General features: G+C 44.1%; 1 protein-coding gene across 3 annotated transcripts in view; it reads left to right on the top strand.

The window, feature by feature from the left end:
- Positions 1–4,239: 4,239 nt before the first annotated feature.
- Positions 4,240–22,379, top strand: part of RNF149 (ring finger protein 149) — a 30,998-nt gene continuing 12,858 nt past the window's right edge. For all 3 annotated transcript variants that reach the window (XM_060412411.1, XM_027967052.3, XM_060412410.1), the window contains exons 1-4: positions 4,240–4,826; positions 16,047–16,297; positions 17,123–17,191; positions 20,933–21,015. In XM_060412411.1, the coding sequence (XP_060268394.1) occupies positions 4,388–4,826; positions 16,047–16,297; positions 17,123–17,191; positions 20,933–21,015 (842 nt within the window). In that variant the 5' untranslated portion in view covers positions 4,240–4,387. The remainder of the gene's footprint in view (positions 4,827–16,046; positions 16,298–17,122; positions 17,192–20,932; positions 21,016–22,379) is intronic.

A 22,379-nucleotide genomic window follows, 5' to 3' on the forward strand; every position in this document is an offset into this window, starting at 1 on the left:
ATGGATGCATTCCTAAAAACAAGACCGAATCATGAAGAAATCAAAAATCTGAATAAACTGATTACTACTAAGGAGATTGAAAACTCTCCCAACAAACAAAAGTCCAGGGTCAGAAGCTTTCACCAGTGAAACCGGTGAATTAATTCTATCCAAGAAGAATTAATACCAATCATTCTCAAACTCTTCCAAAAAAACAGAAGAGGAGGGAACTCTTTCAACCTCATTTTACAAGGCCAGAATCACCCTGATATCAAAACCACACAAGGACTCCACAAGAAAAGAAAATTAAAGGCCAATATCCCTGATGAACATAGATGCAAAACTCCTCAACAAATATTTGCAAACAAAGTTCAACAATGCATTAACGGAGCATACGCAATGATCAAGTGGTGCTTTTTCTGGGGATGCAAGGCTGGTTTAATATCCACAAAGCAGTCAGTATGATACACCACACTAACAAAATGAAGGGCAAAAATCATATAATCATCTAAATAGATGCAGAAGAAGCTTTTGGTAAAATTTAACATTTATGTCAACAAAACAGGCATAGGGGGAACATACCTCAATGTATTAAAGGCCATATATGATAAGCCCTTCCCTAGTGGCTCAGTTGGTAAAGAATCTGCCTGCAATGCAGGAGCCCCGGGTTTGATCCCCGGGTTTGATCCCCGGGTTGGGAAGATCCCCTGGAGAAGGAAATAGCAACACACTCCAGTACTGTTGCCTGGAGAATTCCATGGACAGAGGAGTGGGGCAGGCTGCAATCTGTGGGATTGCAGAGTCAGACACAACTGTGCGACTAACTTTTTCTTTCACGCTAAGCCCTAGCTAACACCATATTCAAAGGTGAAAAGCTGCAAGCTTTACTTCTAAAATCAGGAACAAGACAAAAAAGAACAACAAAAAAATGAAATCAGGAACAAGACAAAAAAGAACAACAAAAAAATAAAATCAGGAACAGGACAAGGATGCCCACTCTGGCCAGTTTTACTTGACACAGTATTTGGAAGTCCTAGCTTGAGCAATTAGACAAGCAATTAGGTGGGCTAATTAAACAATTAAAAAGAACAAAGAAGTGAAGAATTCTTTGAGGTTGTAAAATTATATTAATAAACTGAGATTCCTCCCCACTACATATATTATAAAGTCAAAAAATGAGATAAAGAACCATTTCGATGAATACAAAATTCTTTAAAGGGGTAATGAATGATACTTTCTGTTTTTTATCAACCTCACCCTTTAAGGTATTTTTTTATTAGGGATTTTTTTTACAAACTATGAAGAAGAATGAAATTAAAAGAGCTGAGAGTTGGTGATGGCCAGGGAGACCTGGCGTGCTGCAGTCGATGGGGTCACAAAGGGACTTGACTGAGTGACTAAACTGAATTGAGGCAGAGTTTGGGGCTTCCCTGGTGGCTCAGACAGTAAAGAATCTGCCTGCAGTGCAGCAGACCCAGGTCTGTCCTGATTGATACTATTCTGAAAAAGTTAAAACATCTGAAGATGTGAAAAAAAAATCTTTATTCAGATACAGCCTCCCCCCTGCAGAAAAGGCTATCTTGGTAACACAACTAAAGTCTCAGGTATGAATAAAATTGGTTGGTAGATTACACATTTAAATAAGTGTCTCTTAATTACAACTTTGAATTGGAATTCCATTAAGAATAATATTATATTGGGACTTCTCTGGTGGTCCAGAGGTTAAGACTCCATTCTTCTGACACACGGGGCACAAGTTCAATCCCTGGTCAGGGTACTAAGATCCCATATGCCATGGGGCATGGCCAAAAATTTTTTAAAACAAAAGAATATTATAGCTAACATGGGGGGGGGGGATCTCACGAAGGAAGTCCTCTAGAATAACACTGCAGTGTATAATTTCTCAAGGGGCAAAGTCAAAATGTAGGTACCAGAGGGACTTCCCTGGTGATGCAGTGAAAGTGCCTATTAGCTTGCAAACTTCTCTGAGCAATAAGCCTGTAAGTAATCAGAAGAGTTTTAACTCAAATAGTACAAAAGAGCTATTTTGCTTATTTAACAAACATGGATTACACATATGATCCTGTACGCTGGTGAAAACAGCAAAGACACACCCCCCTGGTCCTCAGGAAACTCACAGTATTATTAAGAAGACAAAACACTATGTTTGAAAAGCAGTACTGCTGGTTACTACTTTGCCAACAAAGGTTCGTCTAACCAAGGCTATGGTTTTTCCTGTGGTCATGTATGGATGTGAGAGTTGGACTGTGAAGAAAGCTGAGCGCCAAAGAATTGATGCTTTTGAACTGTGGTGTTGGAGAAGACTCCTGAGAGTCCCTTGGACTGCAAGGAGATCCAACCAGTCCATTCTAAAGGAGATCAGCCCTGGGATTTCTTTGGAAGGAATGATGCTAAAGCTGAAACTCCAATACTTTGGCCATCTGATGCAAAGAGTTGACTCACTGGAAAAGACCCTGATGCTGGGAGGGGCTGGGGGCAGGAGAAGAAGGGGATGACAGAGGATGAGATGGTTGGATGGCATCACCGATTCGATGGACGTGAGTTTGAGTGAACTCCGGGAGTTGGTGCTGGACAGGGAGGCCTGGCGTGCTGCGATTCATGGGGTCGCAAAGAGTCAGACACGACTGAGCGACTGAACTGAACTGAACTGAATGGAACTGCTGGTTACTATAACACTGATGCAAAAGCAAAACGTACGCTAGTAACATGGAACTTTGGAGCACTCAATTTGGTTTTTAGGAACCAGGAAAGGTTTCACAGAAGAAATAGCTTTTGAGAAGTTCCCTGGTGGTCCAGTGGCTAAGACGCCATGCTCCCAATGCAGGGACCTGGGTTCTGATCCCTGATCAGAGAATTAAACTTTGAAGATGAAGTTGGTGTTTTCCAGGAAAGGGCCAGGAGCAGGAGGACTTCAGGAAGAAGGAACTGAAGTGGCAAGACATAGCATGCAACAATAAACACCTTTTCTGGGAATTATGAGTATTTTTTTGCTTATACAGCTCATGGTGGGGGTCCTACACTGCCAAGACCACCATACCTTATCTCCTTTATTTTAGGCTTGGAACAAGGGGAAGGCCTCAAGTCTTTTGTTTTTTAATATTTATTTTTATTTATTTATTCATTTGGCTGCTCCTGGTCTTACTTACGGCATGCAAGATCTAATTCCCATACCAAGAATTGAACCTGGGCCCCCTGCATTTCGAGCACAAAGTCTTAGCCCCTGGATCACCAAGGAAGTCCCTTTTCAGGCTTTTAAGGCTGGTTTCCTAGTGGTTAAGGGAAAGGAGATCCAACTTCAAGGAAAACTTGTGTTGTGGGCTGAATTTTGGAGCAGAGTTTTAAAATGCAGTCCTAGAAAGCCTTTCAACAAAGAGGACACAGAAGAGTATATCAAGCCCAACAAAACGCTTTGTGTGACAGCAACCTACTTCCTGCAATTATAGATTCTTGTGCAGAGAAGGAAGATGAGTCAGAAATCAGTGTTCTAAACTTTTCCTGTAACAGTAAGGCTTCCTTTCCGGGGCAATTTCATATGGACTATCACCCAGTTTTTATTTCCAAACAGTAATTTTCTCTTTTTATTTACTGCTGTACCATTTAAGTGCTCATCTAAACAAGTAGTTTGATGCACTAACTTCAAAACTACAGACAATACATGAAATACCGAAATCAATTAGCCTTAGAAAATCGGCAACAAAGTGATCTGGAAGATTTGTGCAGCTTTGGAGTTTTTAAGCTGTTTTCCAGTGTTTTAGACAAGCAAGGCCTTACGTGCCTTACACAGTAAATTCTTCATAAACATCCGCTCAGTGATTTTACACAATCACGCTCCCACGCTTCTTGGCCGGCTCGCGAAGTTCCCCGTTTCTCGGGGCGGGCGCGGGTGGGGTGGGGGTCACTTCCCCAGGATCTGGGCACTGGAGCTCCTGTTGCATAAGCTCGGCCCCTGGCCACTGGGGCCCGACGAGGCGCAAGCCGTGGCGTGATATGCCCACACCCGCTCCTCGAGATCCGCTGGGTGGTAGGTAAAGCGAGATGCTCTAGGAGACTCGTGGATCCTGGGCCAGCGATTCTGGCGCCAAGCTCTGCGCAGGGCGGGTGCCAGAGCAAGCCACGCCCCCACAACAACAACACGCCCCCTGCCGCCGCTCCGTCAGGTGCGCGTGCGTCGCCGCCCAGCTCGCCAGCCCCGCCCCCTGCCGCCGCTCCTCCAGGTGCGCGTGCGCCGCGGCGCCGCTTGCAGACGGGACTGGGTCTTCCCTGGCTCGGCAGCGAGACTTCGCTTCTCCGCTCTCTTCGGCGGCCTCGTCGGCGCGCGCCCTCCGGCCCCTGCCGGGAGTCGCCCGGCTCCCGGCCGGTCCCCTGTGGTCAGCCCGGCGGCGCGTCCATGGCGTGGCGGCGGCGGCCCGAGGCCCGCGGCGCGCTGGCGCTGCTGGCGCTGGCCCTGTGCGCTCCCGGGGCCCGGGGCCGGGCTCTCGAGTGGTTCTCGGCTGTGGTGAGCACCGAGTACGTGGACCCGCAGACCAACCGGAGCGTGAGGAGCGTCTCGGAGAGCGGCCGCTTCGGCGACAGCTCGCCCAAGGAGGGCGCGCGGGGCCTGGTGGGCGTCCCGCGCGCGGAGGACCGCGACCCCGAGGGTTGCGAGGCCGGCACTCGCTTCCTCGTGCCGGGCGGCCGGGGCGCCGCGCCCTGGGTCGCGCTGGTGGCGCGCGGGGGCTGCACCTTCAAGGAGAAGGTGTTGGCGGCGGCACGGAGGAACGCCTCGGCGGTGGTCCTGTACAACGAGGAGCGCCACGGCAACCTCACCGCGCCCATGTCCCACGCGGGTAAGCCGCCGGCGCGCGGGGACGGGCGGGGCGCGGCGGCCGTGCGCCGGGGTCCCGACCGGCCGCGAGGTCCTCTGCCGGGACCCCGAGGGGCGGCGGTGATGGGCTCCGGACGTCGGGACCTGCGAGGGTAGCGCCAGCTTGGCTCGGTGTGACCCCCGGTGCTCTAAGGAGGGAGGCGAACCTCCGGACAGAATTACATCTTCTCCCCGGGTCGTTGAGGTGAAAGGTGTCCTGTGTGGGAAGGAGGGCGGTGGGGAGAACGGAAGACTTTAAAACCCGCATGAGGAGGATTCTGGTTCTCACAGGCGGAAAGTCTCTGTAATCAGGAGTCCCTTTCCATTCAGTGTTTCCCAAAGTCAGATGCGGCTGGAGTGGAAGCTCTTTTCCAGGGCTTTGCAGGGTCTGGCAGTCCCTTCACCACGTAAGGCGGTGGCTCGGTGACACTCTGGTTTCTTCACTTTAATAATGTATGTCAGTATTCTAAACTTTAAAGTGAGACAGTCTGTATTTAACTGAGTCCGAAAACCTGGCCTTAAGTTGAGTATGTTTTCTCATTTGCTAAATAGAAGGTTGTAATACTGGCTCCATTGTTAGATTCCTTGAGTGGAGTTTAGATGAAAAATTTTAAAGTGATCATGCAGGGAAAGATTTTGTTCTTAGCTAGGCAACCCTTCCCAAAGGCAGTTTTCCGAGGCAACAGGTTACATCTTCAAGCACTTAGAGTTTGAAAGGTTTATTTTGCAAGGGTTCTTATTCTCAGAAAGGGCTTCCTGGGTGGCTCAGCAGTAAAAAAAAATCCTCCTGCAATGCAGGAGACTCAGGTTCAATCCCTAGGTCAGGAAGATCCCCTGGAGTAGGGCCCAGGCAAACCACTCCAGTATTCTTGCCTGCAGAATCCCGTGGACAGGCCTGGTGGACTATAGCCCATAAGGTCACAAAGAGTCGGACACGACTGAAGCAACTTAGCACACAGGCACGTATCATTCTCAGAACTGAAATTCCAAGTACTATTTGACTGATAATAGAGTCTGACGGCCTTCTAAGATCAGACTCATTCTGAACTTCCTGGGATCAAAATCTTTAAAGTTTCTGCTGCTGCAAGTCAGACATTCTTTTTCCCCCTGTGCTTTTTGACTTTTGTTCTGTTTTGGCTTCTTGAATGCAGGTTCAGAATACGTGTAAAATGAGGACAGAAGGGTGACTTTGGACTTGGCCTGTTTTAGCAGAGTGATGGAACGGAAGTCAGTTCAGAGGTGGGGAAGTGAGACTGTTAGAATGATGCTTTCAAGACGGTTGTTGGTGAGGGCTGGGGAGGTGCTGAGAAATGGGTAGAAACTGGGGAGAGGTGGGATGAACGGCATAGTGAGTGAGGCATGTTGAAGCTGAATGGCGGAGAAGAGGTAACTGCAAGAGTCAGGTCTTTGGGAAGGATGGTGGCTATGTCCAGGATTCTCGGAGCAGTTGAGCTCTGATAGAAGAGGGGGAAATTCCTCAATTGCGACAGAGAGGAAGTGGGTTTGGGGAGGAAACGGCAGCAGATGTCCATGTGGTGACATTGGGCAAGGCAGCACCTTTGGTGCAGTTATCCCAGTTATTGTACCCAAGTCCCTGTTTCTGCAAAACTCTGATGAGAAGTGCTGTCAGAGTTCACACAGCATTCCAGACGCCTCCTGTGGGCAGGGTTCTGCCGTAGAAGAGAGGGCAGTGTGCCAGGATTGTCTGACGCTGGGTCCTTGCCTTCACTTCTGAGTCTGCAGCTTCCTATGGGCTTTCTCTTTTCCATGGCAGTTCTTTTCCATCCACAATTTTCTAAATGTGTCTACTGCATTTTTTGGTAATGACACTAACAACCTTCCAGGCTAATCGCACTTTTCTAACCATGATTCAGCAATCTTGCTTGCTTATCTTACAGACATATAATTTTTCCGGGCTCAGAAAGCCGCTCATTGATGCTCATTTTAAATTTTTGTGCAAGCTTCTGTTACCATTCTCAGTGTCCATTTTAGTCTGTTTCAGTGTAAAATTAATTCTGTTTGAGGAAAGAGACAAAAGTAACAATATTAGCAGTTTTTTTTTAAAAAAAGTGTGACAGTTCCCAGTGCAGAGTCAGTTCTTTGCTTACAGCCCTTTGAGGTAGATGCTTTAACCCCATTTTACGGATGAGGAGACTGAAAGAATTGAAATGACTGGCCCCCGGGAACAAGGCAATCTATGGCCAGATCATTCTTTATTGCAGGGGCCTGTCTTGGCCTGTATCCACAGGATTCCAGTTGTGACAGCCAGAAATGGCTCCAGATATTGCCAAATGTCCAGGGGCAGAGAGGATGACAGTAACATCCCAGGTTTGAACTGCTGACTTAAAAAGAGACGAATTTGGTAACAGTGAGACCAGTGGGTTACACAGAGGAAAAGCTGAAATCCACTTAGTCTGTTGACTAGTCCACGCAGAAATATAAGGGCCTGTGCTGTGTTGGTGACTAGAAATGGAAAAGAAGGTCCCTTCTATTCTGAGAACTCGGTCCCGCCTGGGACAAGGGTACAACTGTGTCATGTCTTCTTGAGAATGGATTGGAATTAAGAATGGAGTGAATGGAATTAAGTCAGAAGAGGAGCTGGCTTTGACAGACTTGAATTTTAAAGGTTACACAGAACCTTGACAGCAGCTCAGACTTTAGTTTTCCCTATTTTGTCAGAATGTGGCTGGAGCCAGTAAAAACCACTGATCCGTGGTTCTCAGTGTTCCTGTGTGATACTAGGGGGTCTGTGTACATAGGTCACGTGGCTGCTACTGAACTCCAATTGTGATGATCTCCTCCCAAGTCTCAGAGTTTCAGCAGTTTCTCTTTTTTCTTTTCTTTGGCTGTGCCGGTTCTTCACTGCTGCGTGGGCTTTCCTCTAGTTGTGTCAAACGGGGACTGCTCTCTAGCTGCAGGTTTCTCACTGGGGGGGCTTCCCAAGTGACGCTAGTGGTAAAGAACCTACCTGCCAAAGCAGGAGATATAAGAGACTCAGGTTTGGTCCCTGGATCGGGAAGATCCCCTGGAGGAGGAAGTGGCAACCCACTGCAGTATTCTTGCCTGGAGAATCCCGTAGACCGAGGAACCTGACAGGCTGCAGTCCATGGGGTCACTAAGAGTTGGACGCGACTGAAGCGACTTTCCATGCACACACACTGTCACAGAGCATGGGCTTTAGGGCGCAGACTTAAGTAGTTGCTGCTCCTGGGCTCAGCCTCTAAAGCACAGGTTCAGTAGTTGTGGGGCAAGGGCTTAAATTAGTTGCTTCTTGGCACGTGGGATCTTCCTAGGTCAGGGATTGAACCTATGTCTCCTGCATTGTCAGGCCGATTCTTTACCACTGAGCTACCAGGGAAGCCCATCAGCAGTTTTTCTTAAACCCTGTTGCTTGACTGCTAAAATCCAGTACAAGATGTTGTGGACTTAAGTCAGTATTTTACTGTGGCTCGAAAATAAGTTGTGACTTTAAGACAGTATTCTATCAGGACTGTAACAGCCCTAACTGTAAGGACTGTGACTGTAATGCCCAAGGTTGGTTCTCTTTCCTTTGACAGATGAATAGAGAGTGGCCAGTCTGAGCCACATATGGCACCTGCTTGTGGGTAGAAATGCCTGAGACACGTATCAGCCTTTGAGGAGTTCACAGCTTAGTGGAGTGATAAACAGACCTTTCCAGGCCATATGATTGGGCCCTCAACAGAGTTATATGCCCACGTGCTTAGAAAGCAGAAAGGAGGGGCATCCAATGTAGGTCTTGCAAAGGTGATTAGGGGCTGTTTTGACCAAGAAGAGTGAAAATTGATATAAGTCAAGCCGTTGAAACGAAAGCTTTTAGAGAGGATTGGCCTTGATGTGGTGACTGCTAGTTAATTACAGGCTGATCCTCCAGCTGACATCTTGAGTGGCTGTTTAGACTGGCACTTTGCTTGTGTCAGCAGTTTACTGAGGCCAGGTGTTGGCAGGGCTGAAAGGTGTGTTTGGGGAAGGGGCCACTGTAGGGGTGGCAGGACATGACACATGATAAGAAGTCCCTTAGCTTAAGAGAGATGTACACTCTGTGTTTGCAGAGCGTGGGAAATGGTGTTTTATGAGTGAGTGGTGCTCAGTGATCTTGAATGCTTTGCTCTCACAAATGAGCTAAACATTTAGATTTGAGTTTAGCTTGTATTTTGGTGCCCTAGGAAGAGATGGCACCCTACAACCTCATAGCAGGTGGGATAAACAGCCTGTTCCCAGAGAGCAGGCAGACAGTCTTGAAGGACAGCTTAAGTTGAAGGTTTCTGGGTGATTGTGGTATGGGGGCTGTGTGAGGAGCTGTAGGACCTTTTGGGTGACAACAATGGCCAAGACTGAAGGCCTGAGGTGAAGTAATGCATTTAGCAGAGCTGCAAATTGTTGAGTGCTATGCTCGACAGATACAGAATATTCTTGAGCAAGCCGGATTTCTCCGAAACAAAATGTGAAATTCCAAGACGAGAGTTGCATGTATTTTTGAGTCCTCATCACTCATCCCAGCCAACCATAAAGACATTTGTGTTTGGCATGATAGCTCACCTTCTGGAGACGTTTCCATTCCATTCATATTCCATGTACTATTTCCCCTGCAAAGGGAGTCTCTGAGACTCTCCTCACCTTGGGTCAGTTCAAGGATAATACCAGAAGAGAAACCAGTTTTTCAGGTCGACTCATTCATACAGAAACCATTCTATTGGGTCATCGCGTATGATGCTGGAGCTACAAAAACTAATAAGAACAGTAGTCCTTGTCTAGTGAGGAGGAGGGACTCACCAAGACATTATATGTGTGTGTGTGTGCCAAGTTGCTTCAGTCGTATCTGACTCTTTGTGACCCTATGGACTGTAGCCCGACAGACTCCTCTGTCCATGGGGTTCTCCAGGCAAGAAGACTGGAATGGGTTGCTGTGGCCTTCTTCTGGGGATTTTCCCGACCCAGGGATTGAACACACATCTCTTATGTCTCCTGCATTGGCAGACAGGTTCTTTACCACTAGCACCACCTGGGAAGCCCAAGACATTCTATAGCAAGTGAATAAAAACCAGTGTACTTAAGAGGCATTGCTGTATCATATACACAGAGGTGTGGGATGCTGGAAACCAAGGTTGAACCTGTGCTGAATCTTAATTTTTCCATGTTGGGTGCAGGATGGAGAGACTGTGGATGTTACTGGAAAAAAAGAAAACCTAAAAGGTCATGGGATTCTCATGCTGGATCTTTTACATGCATTTTTTAAAATGTCTTACTTTTAATAGTTTTATAGTCATATTTACATACATTTACAGTTATGAAAGCATACCAGTTTTTATGTTTAGGCATATTAAAGTAAAACTATACTAGTAACCTCTCACCATTGGGTGTCTTTGATGTATTTTCCTTCCAAAGGAAGCCATTAATTTCTATGTTTGTGAACTTTTTATTTTGGGTTGGGGCATACAGCTACCTTTAACAGTGTTGTGGCGGTTTCAGGTGAGCAGCAAAGGAATAAAATGCATCTCTCGCTGCCTGCATCGGTTTTCTAGACCAGAAATCTGATCCGCCACTTTAAATATTTAAGTAGTTCCCGTCTCCTTCAAGAGAAGGCTGAAATCTGCTTTAAATAGTGTCCTGGGGAGGAGAAGTGGTACACTAGACTCATATGACCCTGCAGAATTTTGAAGCTGTGGACCAAAACAGTTTTTTTTTTTTTTCTTAACATATTTTGTTTGTTTTTGACAAGGTAGTAAGAGGAACTCTTATTTTTCAAGAAGGTTTATGGTCATGTACTCTATGCAAGACCTTGAGTTACATCTAAGTTAGAAATACAACAAACTGACTTCCAGGAGTTAGTGACTGGTGGTGGTTTGCAGGGAGGGGCGGGCATTGCATATAACGACCTTTTTTGGTGATTGGTAGCAGTGCGAGGCTTGGGGAAGAAAAACATTCAAAGGGTTTTTTCTTCCCCTGTCCCAAGACTTTGAGCGTCTTTGCTTTCTGTGAGGAAATTCAGCTGTTTGGTTTGGAAATCAGCTGTGACTTGCTCTCTCAGGCCACCGGGGCTCTAAGACTGGCCCAGGGAGGCAGTGATAGGAGGACAGGGCAGAGCCAGAAGGGGCCTGTGCTTAGGCACCCCTGGGGGCCCTGCACCCAGTGACCCTGAGCTCGGCTGCCCTGCCTCCATTCATCCCCCTACACGTCCCAGAAAAGCCAGGCATGGGATAGAAGTCTTCATTCTGAGCTTCATGATTTAAAGTAGTTCCTGAAGGGACTTCCCTGATGGTCCAGTGGCTAAGACTCATCACTTCCAGTGCAGGAGGCCCTGGTTCAATCCCTGGTCAGGAAACTAGATCCCACATGCTGCAACGAAGACTCGGTGCAGCCAAATAAATAAATGTTAAGTAGATATTTTAAAAATAGAGTAGCTCACAGAGGCAGTCTGGCTGCTAAAATAGTTCAGTGGCTAAACCATGTCCGACTCTTGGCCACCCCATGGACTGCAACATGCCAAGCTTTTCTGTCCTCCGCTATCTCCTAGAGTTTTCGCAAACTCATGTCTGTTGAGTCAGTGATGCCATCCAACCATCTCATTCTCTATCACCCTCTTGTGCTCCTGCCCTCAATCTTTCCCAGCATCAGGGTCTTTTTCCAGTGAGTCAGCTCTTCATATCAGGTGGCCAAAGTATTGGAGCTTTAGCTTCAGCATCAGTCTTTCCAGTGAATATTCAGGACTGATTTCCTTTAGGATGGACTGGTTTGATCTCCTTGCTGTTCAAGGGGCTCTCTGTACTTAGAGTGTGGCAAATGTTAGCCCTCAGCCCGGGCACAGTATTATTACTTTTTAATATTCTCTTGTAACTTAGTGAACTAGGAGTTTTTTAGGGGAAAACTTGAGACTGACGCTGGAGGTGTTTCTTTTCCGGGTGTGCTTCTTATAACCAGAGCGTTTCTGCAGCCCTCCCTTGAAGTTTCAGGTGTTCTCAGCCCATCCGCCATCTCTCACTCATTTAGGCAACAAATATTTATTAAACGCTTACTATGTGCAAGCTGCCTGAGGCACTGGAGGTAGTGAGATAAACAGGATACCTTTATGTATATTGAGTCACTAAGCAAACCGGACCAGTTGCCAATGCAAATATGCTTTTATGATGGTACACCGCCTAGAAAACCTCCCTTCTTTTTGCTTGTTAAACTCTTCCTGTCCATCAAGATGCACTCCCTGCCCAGGGGAAAGTTCTTCCCATCCCAGAAAATACGATCACCTCATTTCTGCAGCTTTTCCTTATTCCACATTATCATTCAATAACCAACAGTCCAAATAGAAAAATTGTCATTCCCATTGTACAGCTGAAGAAATAGTCTCAGAGGACCCAGACATGAATTGTCAGAGGCAGGTTGGAGCCCAGTCTGGTGGTCCGGAAGCCTGTGTTCCCCCTCCCCTCCCCAACCCCCCACTCACAGGGGGAAAGGCGGAGGCACACGCGGAGGAGCCGGCTCTTCCAGGTGCTGCGTCACGTTGAGTAATTCTCTTGAAGATGTCTCAGCCCTGGTCTGTAAAACGATCACTCACCTCTTTCTGCCTCGAGTGAAGGCACAGATGTGAAAAGGCTTGAGAGTTGGTTTCTGCATTACAACCAAAGATTGTTCTATGAGTACAGAAATTGTACCTGTAACCATAGCATAGCAACGTTTTGTTTTTTTGTGTAAACGTGGAGACAGGTCCGTGGGGTTCACTGTACTGTCCTTTCTGCTTTAGTATGTGCTTGACATTTTCCATTAAAGGAAACTTTTTTAATTTATGAAAAGGGTCTTCAGCTTACAGGGCACCCCGTAATCATACATGGTATCCTTCTCCTAATTGTTTCTGTATTTGTCTTTCTCAGCTACTACCTGCTTATTTCCCTAAAGGCAGGAAATGCCTTGCTCCTTATTGAGCCTCCCTAGGGATGACGTAGAGGATTGTACGAGCACTCAGGCAGCCATGGCACTTGACCAGTGACACTTTTAGTGGGTCACAGCATCGGCTTGACAGGAGCCACCTTAGAAGGTTGCTCTTCTGAGGTTTCAGTAACTAAATCCCCACGGCCGAGGGCCACAGCGGATTTGCTACGAATTAAATTTCTCCCCACAGTAAAATAGTGTTAGAATGTGGTTTCAGTGTAATGTTGGAGAACAGTCTTTAAATGTATTTTTTTAGGTTAGTTTTTGAAGGGATAATACATACACAGGGCAGAGAATTTTTACTATGTCCAACTCTCTCCCCCACCACCTCCGCCAAGGTAGGTGGCGCTCTGTATTTGTGTGACCTTCAGGGGTGTTCTGTATTGATATGACTACGTAGACCTCTTGTCCACACAGTTTTTTTTTTTACATGATGCTTTTTTTCCCTCCTCTGTCTTGACTGCCATCAATATTAATAGAGCTGCTGCCTCAGTCTGTACACATACTATAATTTATGTAATGGTTTTCTTGTTGATGGACATTTAAATTGTGATAGCAAAAACTGAGAAAAGGGACCTCCCTGGTGGTCCAGTGGTTAAGAGTTCGCCTTCCAATGCAGGGGGATAGGGAGTTCCAGAAAAACATCTGTTTCTGCTTCATTGACTACACTAAAGCCTTTGGCTGTGTGGATCACAACAAACTGGAAAATTCTGAAAGATATGGGAGTACCAGACCACCATAGCTGTCTCCTGAGAAACATGTATGCAGGTCAAGAAGCAACCGTTAGAACCAGACAGGGAAGAATGGACTGGAAAAGAATACATCAAGGCTGTATTTTGTCACTCTGCTACTTTAACTTGTATGCAGAGTACATCATGCGAAATGTCAGGCCGGATGAATCACAAGCTGGATTTAGGATTGCCAGAAGTATCATATAACCTTAGGTATGCAGATGATACTCTGATGGCAGAAAGAGAAGAGGACCAAAGAGCCTCTTGATTAAGGTGAAAAAGGAGAGAGAAAAAACTGGCTTAAAACTCAACATTCAAAAAACTAATATCATGGCATCTGGTCCCATCATTTTGTGGCAAATAGAAGGGGATAAAGTGGAAACAGTGGCAGCTTTTCTTTTCTTGGGCTCCAAAATCACCACAGATGGTAACTACAGTGGTGAAATTAAAAGACATCTGCTCCTTGGAAGGAAAGCTATGACAAACCTAGACAGAGTATTAAAAAGCAGAGATATCACTTTCCTGGCAAAGGTTTGTCTAGGCAAAGCTATGGTTTTTTCCAGTGGTCATGTATGATGTGAGAGTTGGACTGTAAAGAACACTGAGCGCCGAAGAACTGATGCTTTCGAATTGTGCTGGAAAAGACCCTTGAGAGTCCTTTGGACCGCAAAGAGGTCAAACCAATCAGTCCTAAAAGAAATCAACCCAGAATATTCATTGGGAGGACTGATGCTGAAGCTGCAAAACTTTGGCCACCTGATGTGAAGAGCCAACTCACTGGAAAAGACCCTGATGCTGGGAAAGATTGAAGGCAAGAAGAGAAGGGGGTGACAAGAGGATGAGATAGTTAGATGGCATCACTGACTCAATGGACATGAGTTTGAGCAAATTCCGGGAGATGGTGATGGACAGGGAGGCCTGGCGTGCTGCAGTCCATGGGGTTGCAGAGTCAGATACGACTTAGCAACTGCACAACAAAAACATTGAATTGTACACTTGTTTAAAAGAATGAATTTTATAGCATGTGAATTATATCTCACTAAAATTGCCTTTTCAAAAACAAAACCCAATTGTGTTTTCTTCAAGCTCACTTCATTTTCTTTGTCTTTCTGTTGCCCTTTTTCTTATAGGAAATTAGTTTTTATCTTTGTTATGTTACATGTATTTCCCCCCTGCTAGCCATTTGCTCTTTTGATCTTGAGTCCTTAATTTTGCTTTCTTTTAGTCAGAACAGACAATTTTTATTTTTATATAACTGGTTAGTTGCTCAAATCTTTTTTTTAAAAGAAGTTCTGAGGGGATTTTTCATACTTGGAAAGGTTTTTCTTCAATATTATTTATTTTTTAATGTCCGTGTTTCTTCTGGCTCTTCTCAGTTTTTTTCTTTTTTATATATTTACATCTTGGATTTTTTTGGAATTTAATTTCAGCTTCAAGTTGTAAAGAAAGGATTCATCTTTTTTATCCTTAGATGGTACTCAGTTGCACCCATACTTTTTTTTTTTAACCATAGTCCATTTTACCCCTTTGATTTGGAATCCACGTCTGTCGTTTACTGAATTCTTTTATGTTTGGGGGTCTAATTTCTGGGCTGTCTTATGCTACTACCACACTGTTTTAATTATTTTGACTATAAAGGCTAGTTCAAGTTTTATTGATTACAAAGGTTTCCTAATCTTGATTATTTTTCCCCTAAGTGAACATTAGAAGCAGAATTTTTAGGGTTTTAAAAATCCCATTGATAATTCTAAAGATTAACTTATAGATGAAAAGTGAAAGTGTTAGTTGCTCAGTCATATCCAACTCTTTGTGACCCTCATTGACTGTAACCCGCCAGGCTCTCCTATCCCTGGGATTTCCTAGGCAAGAATACCAGAGTGGGTTGCCATTCCTTCTCCAGGGGATATTCCTGACCCAGGGATCGAACCTAGGTCTCCCGTATTGCAGGCAGATTTTTTACCATCTGAGCCACCAGGGAAGCCCAATTTATAGAGAGATTCATGTAAAATTGGCCTTTATAGCTCTTCTGTTTTATTTCTCTTACTTTTTTGTCCTGTTTGCTCATGCATTCAGAACAACATGAAATAATATTGAACAGAGGAGGAATTCTCAGATTGCTTCCCTGAGTTAATGGGGACGTTCAGGCATTTGTATTAATATTTATAAGTGGAATCGGTATTTGTGTGTGTGTGTGTGTGTTTACCATGTTTGGTTTACTTATGCTAGAAATAACTTTAAGACTTCTTTTTTATAAAAGCTGCTGTGGAACACTTATATATGTTGCTCTTTAAAGATTTGAGAGTAGAATTCTCTTATGAAACTGAATGGGGGGCGTGGGGGGGCTCTTGCTTTCGAGGGGGTATTTCTTAGTGATTTATTCTGCCTCTTATATAATCAGTCTGTGTTCTCCTTGGTCACCCGTGTTGGTAACTGGGGTTTGTGTCCATTTTATCACAGTTTTCAGTCACATGTGCGTGGAACTTTACTTTCTCCACATCTGATTTTGTGTTTTGTTGATTGCTTTGTTCTGTATTAAGGAACAGGAAGCATAGTGGTCATTATGGTTAGTTACCCAAAAGGAAGAGAAATTGTGGAACTTGTGCAAAAGGACATTCCGGTCACCGTCACCATCGGGGTGGGCACCCGGCACGTCCAGGAGTTCATCAGCGGTCAGTCCGTGGTGTTTGTGGCCATTGCCTTCATCACCATGATGATTATCTCGTTGGCCTGGCTAATATTTTACTATATACAGCGCTTCCTATACACCGGCTCACAGTTCGGAAGTCAGGTAACCGTCTCTCTTTAACTTTGCTTTTTAAAAGATCGTCTGTAAATATTTCCTGTGTATTCTTTTTGAAACTATTAGACAATACCTTTAATTTCATTATCATTTATAATATTTAAGTCATTGATATGTGGGAGTTTTTTTAAAATAAGTTTTAAGTTAGAATATATTCAACTTTATGTGCTGTAGGAAATCAGGTCATCTCTCACTCCTGCAAAGATCCTCTCTCCTTTCCAGACATAAAGGGATGACAAAAAGGCATGAAGTTGAGGGGGACATGGTTGTGTTTTGGAAGAGAACTGGCCCTGCCTGTCTCCACAGTGGAGCTGCATTCAGAGCCATTTATTTGTGGGGGTGCTGCCTCAGTAGCAGCAGAGCAGGGCCGTGTGGGTCCCACACTCACCTGTTGTCTTGAGAACCACCCCTCCTGGCTGCTCAGGCTGCAGATGGTCATTGCTGGGTCATCTTCTGCCTCTGACCAGGAAGCCTCTGTCCTTTTAGGGCCCTTCACAGATGAGTGTATGGAGCCCCGTCCTCAGCTGACGACTACTTTCTTACCAATAATCAAACATAAGATTGGTTTCTTCTTCAGGCATGGAATTGAAAATAAGTATTCTTGATCAAACAGCTCCTAGGTTACACATGACTGTTCTGTACGCTAGGACTTAAATGGTAGTTTTGTTGTTGTTGTTGTTTAAATTATTTCATTGTAGTCACTAAATTTTTGCTTTTTATGACTTTTTTTCCATAGCTTGCTTATACTTTATGAATTTTTAAAGTAGTGACTTAAACGTTTCAACAATAATAATAATGTGTTTCTTCCCTAAGAGCCATAGAAAAGAAACAAAGAAAGTTATTGGGCAGCTTCCTCTTCATACTGTAAAGCATGGAGAAAAGGTAATATTTTCATGATTGTTTTTTGTTTGTTTATAATATGAATCTGGGGACTTCCCTAAGACTTTGCCTTCCAACGCAGGGGACTCGGGTTAGATCCCCTTGGTCGTGTAGCTAAGATCTCACATACTTCTCAGCCAGAAAACCAAAACATAGAACAGAACAAATTGTAACAAATTCAATGAAGACTTTAAAAATGGTCTGCATTTTTTTAAATCTTAAAAAATATATATATATAAAATACCAATCCATTTGTATGTCTTAGCTAATAATGTTGATCATGGAGTTTTGGCTAGTTTGTTAATTTTGACGTATGTGTTTATTTTAAAGAAGAGTTGACTGAAACACTCCAGTGTATGTGAAGAGCCGTCTATACCTGTGCTGCCCAGGAAGGTACCCCTAGCCACATACAGCTGTCTGAATTTAAATGAGCTAAATTAAACTGAAAACTCAGCTCCTCAGTCACCCTGGCTGCATGTCAGATGCTCAGGTGGCCATCCTAGCTACTTGCTGCCAGACTGGATGGTGCAGTCAGTCAGACATAGGTGACTCCGAAGAAGCTCCAGTCTCCATACCAGAGACACTGAGGCTTAAATCCACCTCTGTTAAATCTTATGCTCTGTACATTCTCTCCGACTCCCTTAATTACAGGGAGAAGAGACTGGGATTTATGGAGAAGAGGAGAAAAGATACTGAGTCCTAATCGCTGGGCCACTAGGGAAGTCTCTAAAAGGCCAAACTCATAGCAGAGTTCAGAAGCATTTTTGCAATAAATCCTAAGTTTCAGAACCTCATGTTCTTAGAGGATAGGTTCCTTACAAGGAAAACAGTTGCTAATGCAGGAACAGTTACTCTTTTAATGGCCCATTTTCAGTGCTGTGAAACGTGAGGCAACATAGCCACGGGTGGGTTCCATCATTTGGGTTTGCTTCTTTTCTGCTGTAAGTTGTTGAGCCCTGATCCATGCCAACACTGCAGCCTCCAATCCCCAAGTGCCCTTGGGTTCACAGCTCCTCCTGTGACCTACTTAAAGGATTAAAGCTTCAGGATAACGCTCATTACATTTGCAGACCTTTGATTTTAAAGCTTTGAGATCAGATATTGATGGTTCCTGTGGAATATTTACCATTAGGATACTCCAGGAATCATATTGTTGGCTGCATTCTCTCCTGGATGCCTTACATTGTAGTAACAGTGAATTTGCAGGCTCGGTGCAGAGTCCAGGTTTCTTTCCATGTGGCTGTATTCAAAAGGAAAAGTGGGGGAAAAAAAAATCCCATCTCATGGGAAGATTAACATATGATTTACAAATTACTAGGGTCCCTGGAGGAGCGGGGGGAGAGAGAGAGTGGGTGTGTGCGTGGGGGGCATGCGTACCTGCTCAGTCGTGTCCAGCTCTTTGCAACCCTGTGGACTATAGCCCGCCAGGCATCTCTGTCCATGGAATTTCCTAGGCAAGAATACTGGAGGGGGTTGCCATTTCCTTTTCCAGGGGATCTTCCCCACCCAGGGATCTAACCTAAGTCTCCTGCATTGGCAGGCAGATTCTTTACCAGCTGAGCCATCAGGGAAGCGCCCCCTGGGGGAGAGAGTCCCCAGCAAGTATCTTGAGACAGGCTGTGCATTCCACTCGCAGTTCCATGATGAGCATAGTTTTATGTTCCTCTTGAAATGTATGTTCTACTCTCTGGCAGGAAATCTGTCCTTAACTATGAGAAGACATAGATTCATATGTGTAATTTACTGTATGAAGTCTTTGAGAACATAAGTCAATTGATATTACCCTCTTCTGTACAGAACAGTTTTGAAAATATGCTTCTACAGACTATTGTCAGAAATAATGATTAAAAAAAAAGAAGTCTCCATAAATGATCCATGAGGTGTATAGGTGGATTTTCTGGCGATCTTACATGTTTAATTTGTGCAAATAAAGACTGTGTTTTTTCTTAAATCTACATCTTGTTGAGTTCCGGAGACTGGTTGTTTCCTAGTTTTTCTTATGGACTCAATCACAGTAATGTATAAGCTTGCAGACCATTAGGGAAGTAAAAATGATTTCATCATTCTTTCTTGGCATGTGAAAAAAGGTGATAATGTCTAGTTGCAACATGTAATTTTAAGTTCAGTGACAAAGTTAATTTTAGTGCAATCTTTGATAGCAGTATCCACATATAAAATCAGTTTTTACTGCTTGCTTGTTAACAAGTGACCCATGTGCTTAAAAGTACTTTAAAATAATTACATGATGACTGTGAAGCTGTGTTCCATAAAATTAACTTGCTGAAGCTACGGACACTGGTAACTGAGTCCCTATCCCAGAGTCCTGGAGAAGAGAAACTCATTGGCCAAATTTGGGTCAGGTGACCAGGTCGGCCATGCTTATTACTTTGATTGATGGCTGAAGCCAGGTGGGCATATCTAGGTGGTACTCAGGGAAGTGGGATGAGCTGACACCCCCAGAAAGGTTATGACTCACAGATTCTCCGAAGCTGAAATTGTGTCACAAGACTGCTTCCCCAGAAATTTTTGTTTCTTTTTACCTGTATTAACTTGATGTACGAAAAAGTAACTCGAGCTTCCCAGTGGTAAAGAATCTGTCTGCCAATGCAGGAGATGTGAGTTTGATCCCTAGGTCAGGAAGATGCCCTGGAGGAGGAAATGGCTGCCCACTCCAGTATTCTTGCCTGGGAAATCCCATGGATAGAGAAGCCTGGTGGGCTACAGTCCATGGGGTTTCAAAGTTGGACATGACATAGTGACTTAAAAAAAAAAAAGTAACTTATTTTAATTTGTGGTTCTTTTATCACTAGTGAGGTGAATATTTTCAGATATGTAGTCCCAAAGTATCTCATTTGTAGTTTCTCATCTGTGGGTTATAACTATGCATTTTCTCATCTACAAGTTATAACTTTGTTCTTTAGCATATTCTAATGAAGCCTCTTTTGTATTATATTTCCAATGATTCCAGAAAATATATATCTTATTAGATATTCATTCTCTTTGTAAGTTTTATATTTGAAAAAAAATAATTATAATAAAGCAGGCATTTGCATTTCTACAGCCCTTAAAAATACGGTCACTTAAAAAAATGAACAGCCCCTTATTTAAAGAGAGAAGGAAATGGCAACCCACTCCAGTACTCTTGCCTGGAAAATTGCATGGATGGAGGAGCCTGGTAGGCTACAGTCCATGGGGTCGAAAAGAGTCAGACACAACTGAGCGACTTCACTTTTCTTTCTTTCTTATTTAAACATTATTCGTATCTGATTAGGTAGACAATGAAATCTTTTCCTTTTCAGACAAATTCTTTTAAAAATAAAATCTCTTGATAGTGGTAAAGATAAATGCCAAGTAGAAATTATCTGTGTATAATTTCAGGATGTACCAATGCAGACTAGAATTCATCATTGTTTTAGTTGAGTGATAGTGAGTTTTGTTTTTGTTTAGATTTTGTTGTTGTAGTGAGTTTTACCAACAGTGTATTATTAACTATTGTTAGTTGCTCAGTCCTGTCCAACCCTGCAACACCATGGACTGTAGCCTGCCAGGCTCCTCTGTCCATGGGATTTCCCAGGCAAGAATACTGGAGTGGATTGCCATTTCCTCCTCCAGGGGATCTTCCTGACCCAGGGGTTAAATCCAAGTCTCCTTCATTGGCAGGGGGATTCTTTACAGTCTGAGCACCAGGGAAGCACATACTATTTGCTAAGGATACAGCAAATTCTTTGCTCTTCTTTTTTACAGGGGATTGATGTCGATGCTGAAAGTTGTGCAGTGTGTATTGAAAATTTTAAAGGAAGGGACGTTATCAGAATTCTGCCATGCAAGTACGTACTCTTACTTCCTGGGATGTTAAAAAATCACAAGTTTCAGGTTTCTGACCAAAGAGTTAACGTGTCTTTCAGGATATGCAGATCTTACTATCAGGTGATACCTTGCGATCATCTCACCTCTTAGAAAAGCAGCTCGAAGTCTTCCAGGTCCTCTTGTACTGTTTTACTCTAAGACTGTTTTGCTTGAAGATTTCAGGTGACCATTAAGACCCACTGTCTCCTTTTTTTGCAGATTGGCTTTTAATCTTATAGGCAAGGAGGCTTCAGTAGGGTCTTGGGGGTCTATACTGTACATTTATCAATGGAGAAAGTCTGCCATGTTGGGAGAAAGGAAACTGAAGCTGGCCAGGTGAAGGCCCTGGGGGAGAGGGCCAGGGACAGTCAACAGACTTGGCTCAGGCTCTGCTATTATTATCTTTTTTTTTTTTTAGCTTTTAAATATTGTAATTCTTATGTTTTAAACTAGTGAACACTTTCCCAGACATTTATTAAAAATGTTACCTTAAAGACATTTCCTGGTTATGTATTTTTATCTGTTAGTTTTCTACGGAGATGCCGTTTTTCTTAGATTAGGCTCCGCTGTTATTTGCACCCTGAGTTTGGATTCTTTTTGGGGTTGTGTGAAATAAATATTCCTCCTTTATTTAACTAGGTGGGGTTTTTTTTAGCAACAGAAACTTATGTTTCCTTTTTAATCATGAGATGCTTTAACTCTTCTTTAAAAATTGCTCTGTCAGCAGAAAGGTGTACAGAGACTGTGTTTTAAAGCTGGTCATTTTAAATTCTGCTTCGCACCTATGAGAAGCAGGTCACAAGTTAGCATGTAATTGTGCCTCGCTTTATGTTTGCGAGTGTTCAGAGTATATACCAGTACTTTATAGGAGATAAAGTTCTCAGGAATTCTGTGGAGGACATGAAGTAATGAGGATCAGAATAACAAAATTAATTTCCCTGCGTCAAGATAGTGAACTTGAATCTGCAGGAGTTCATGTGGGTTGGTGTGCTGGGTGCTTAGTGGATTGGGGTCGGTGTCAGTTGACGGGGTCCTGTAGAACATTATTAAAATAGAAAAGAATCATTATTCTAGGCTGGTTGAGGGCAGGTCCTTGTGACTTGTACACCACACAGTGAGCAGCCAGGTTTCCTGCTACAGGAAATGGAGACGCTCCTGACGGCCGAGCTGGGACTTGCACTCGTATCATAAACAGCCGAGTGTCTCCTGAATGTGCATGTATCCTGGTCACCTTAGTGGGGTTTTCATTCCCTGCCCCCACCCCACCCCAGTTTTCTCCTGTGATTTATTTCAACTAATTTCCCAGTGGAACCAACATATTTATTTTTCTCAAAACTATTCCTGT

The sequence above is a fragment of the Ovis aries genome, chromosome 3 (genome assembly GCF_016772045.2).
Source record: "Ovis aries strain OAR_USU_Benz2616 breed Rambouillet chromosome 3, ARS-UI_Ramb_v3.0, whole genome shotgun sequence".
NCBI lineage: Eukaryota > Metazoa > Chordata > Mammalia > Artiodactyla > Bovidae > Ovis > Ovis aries.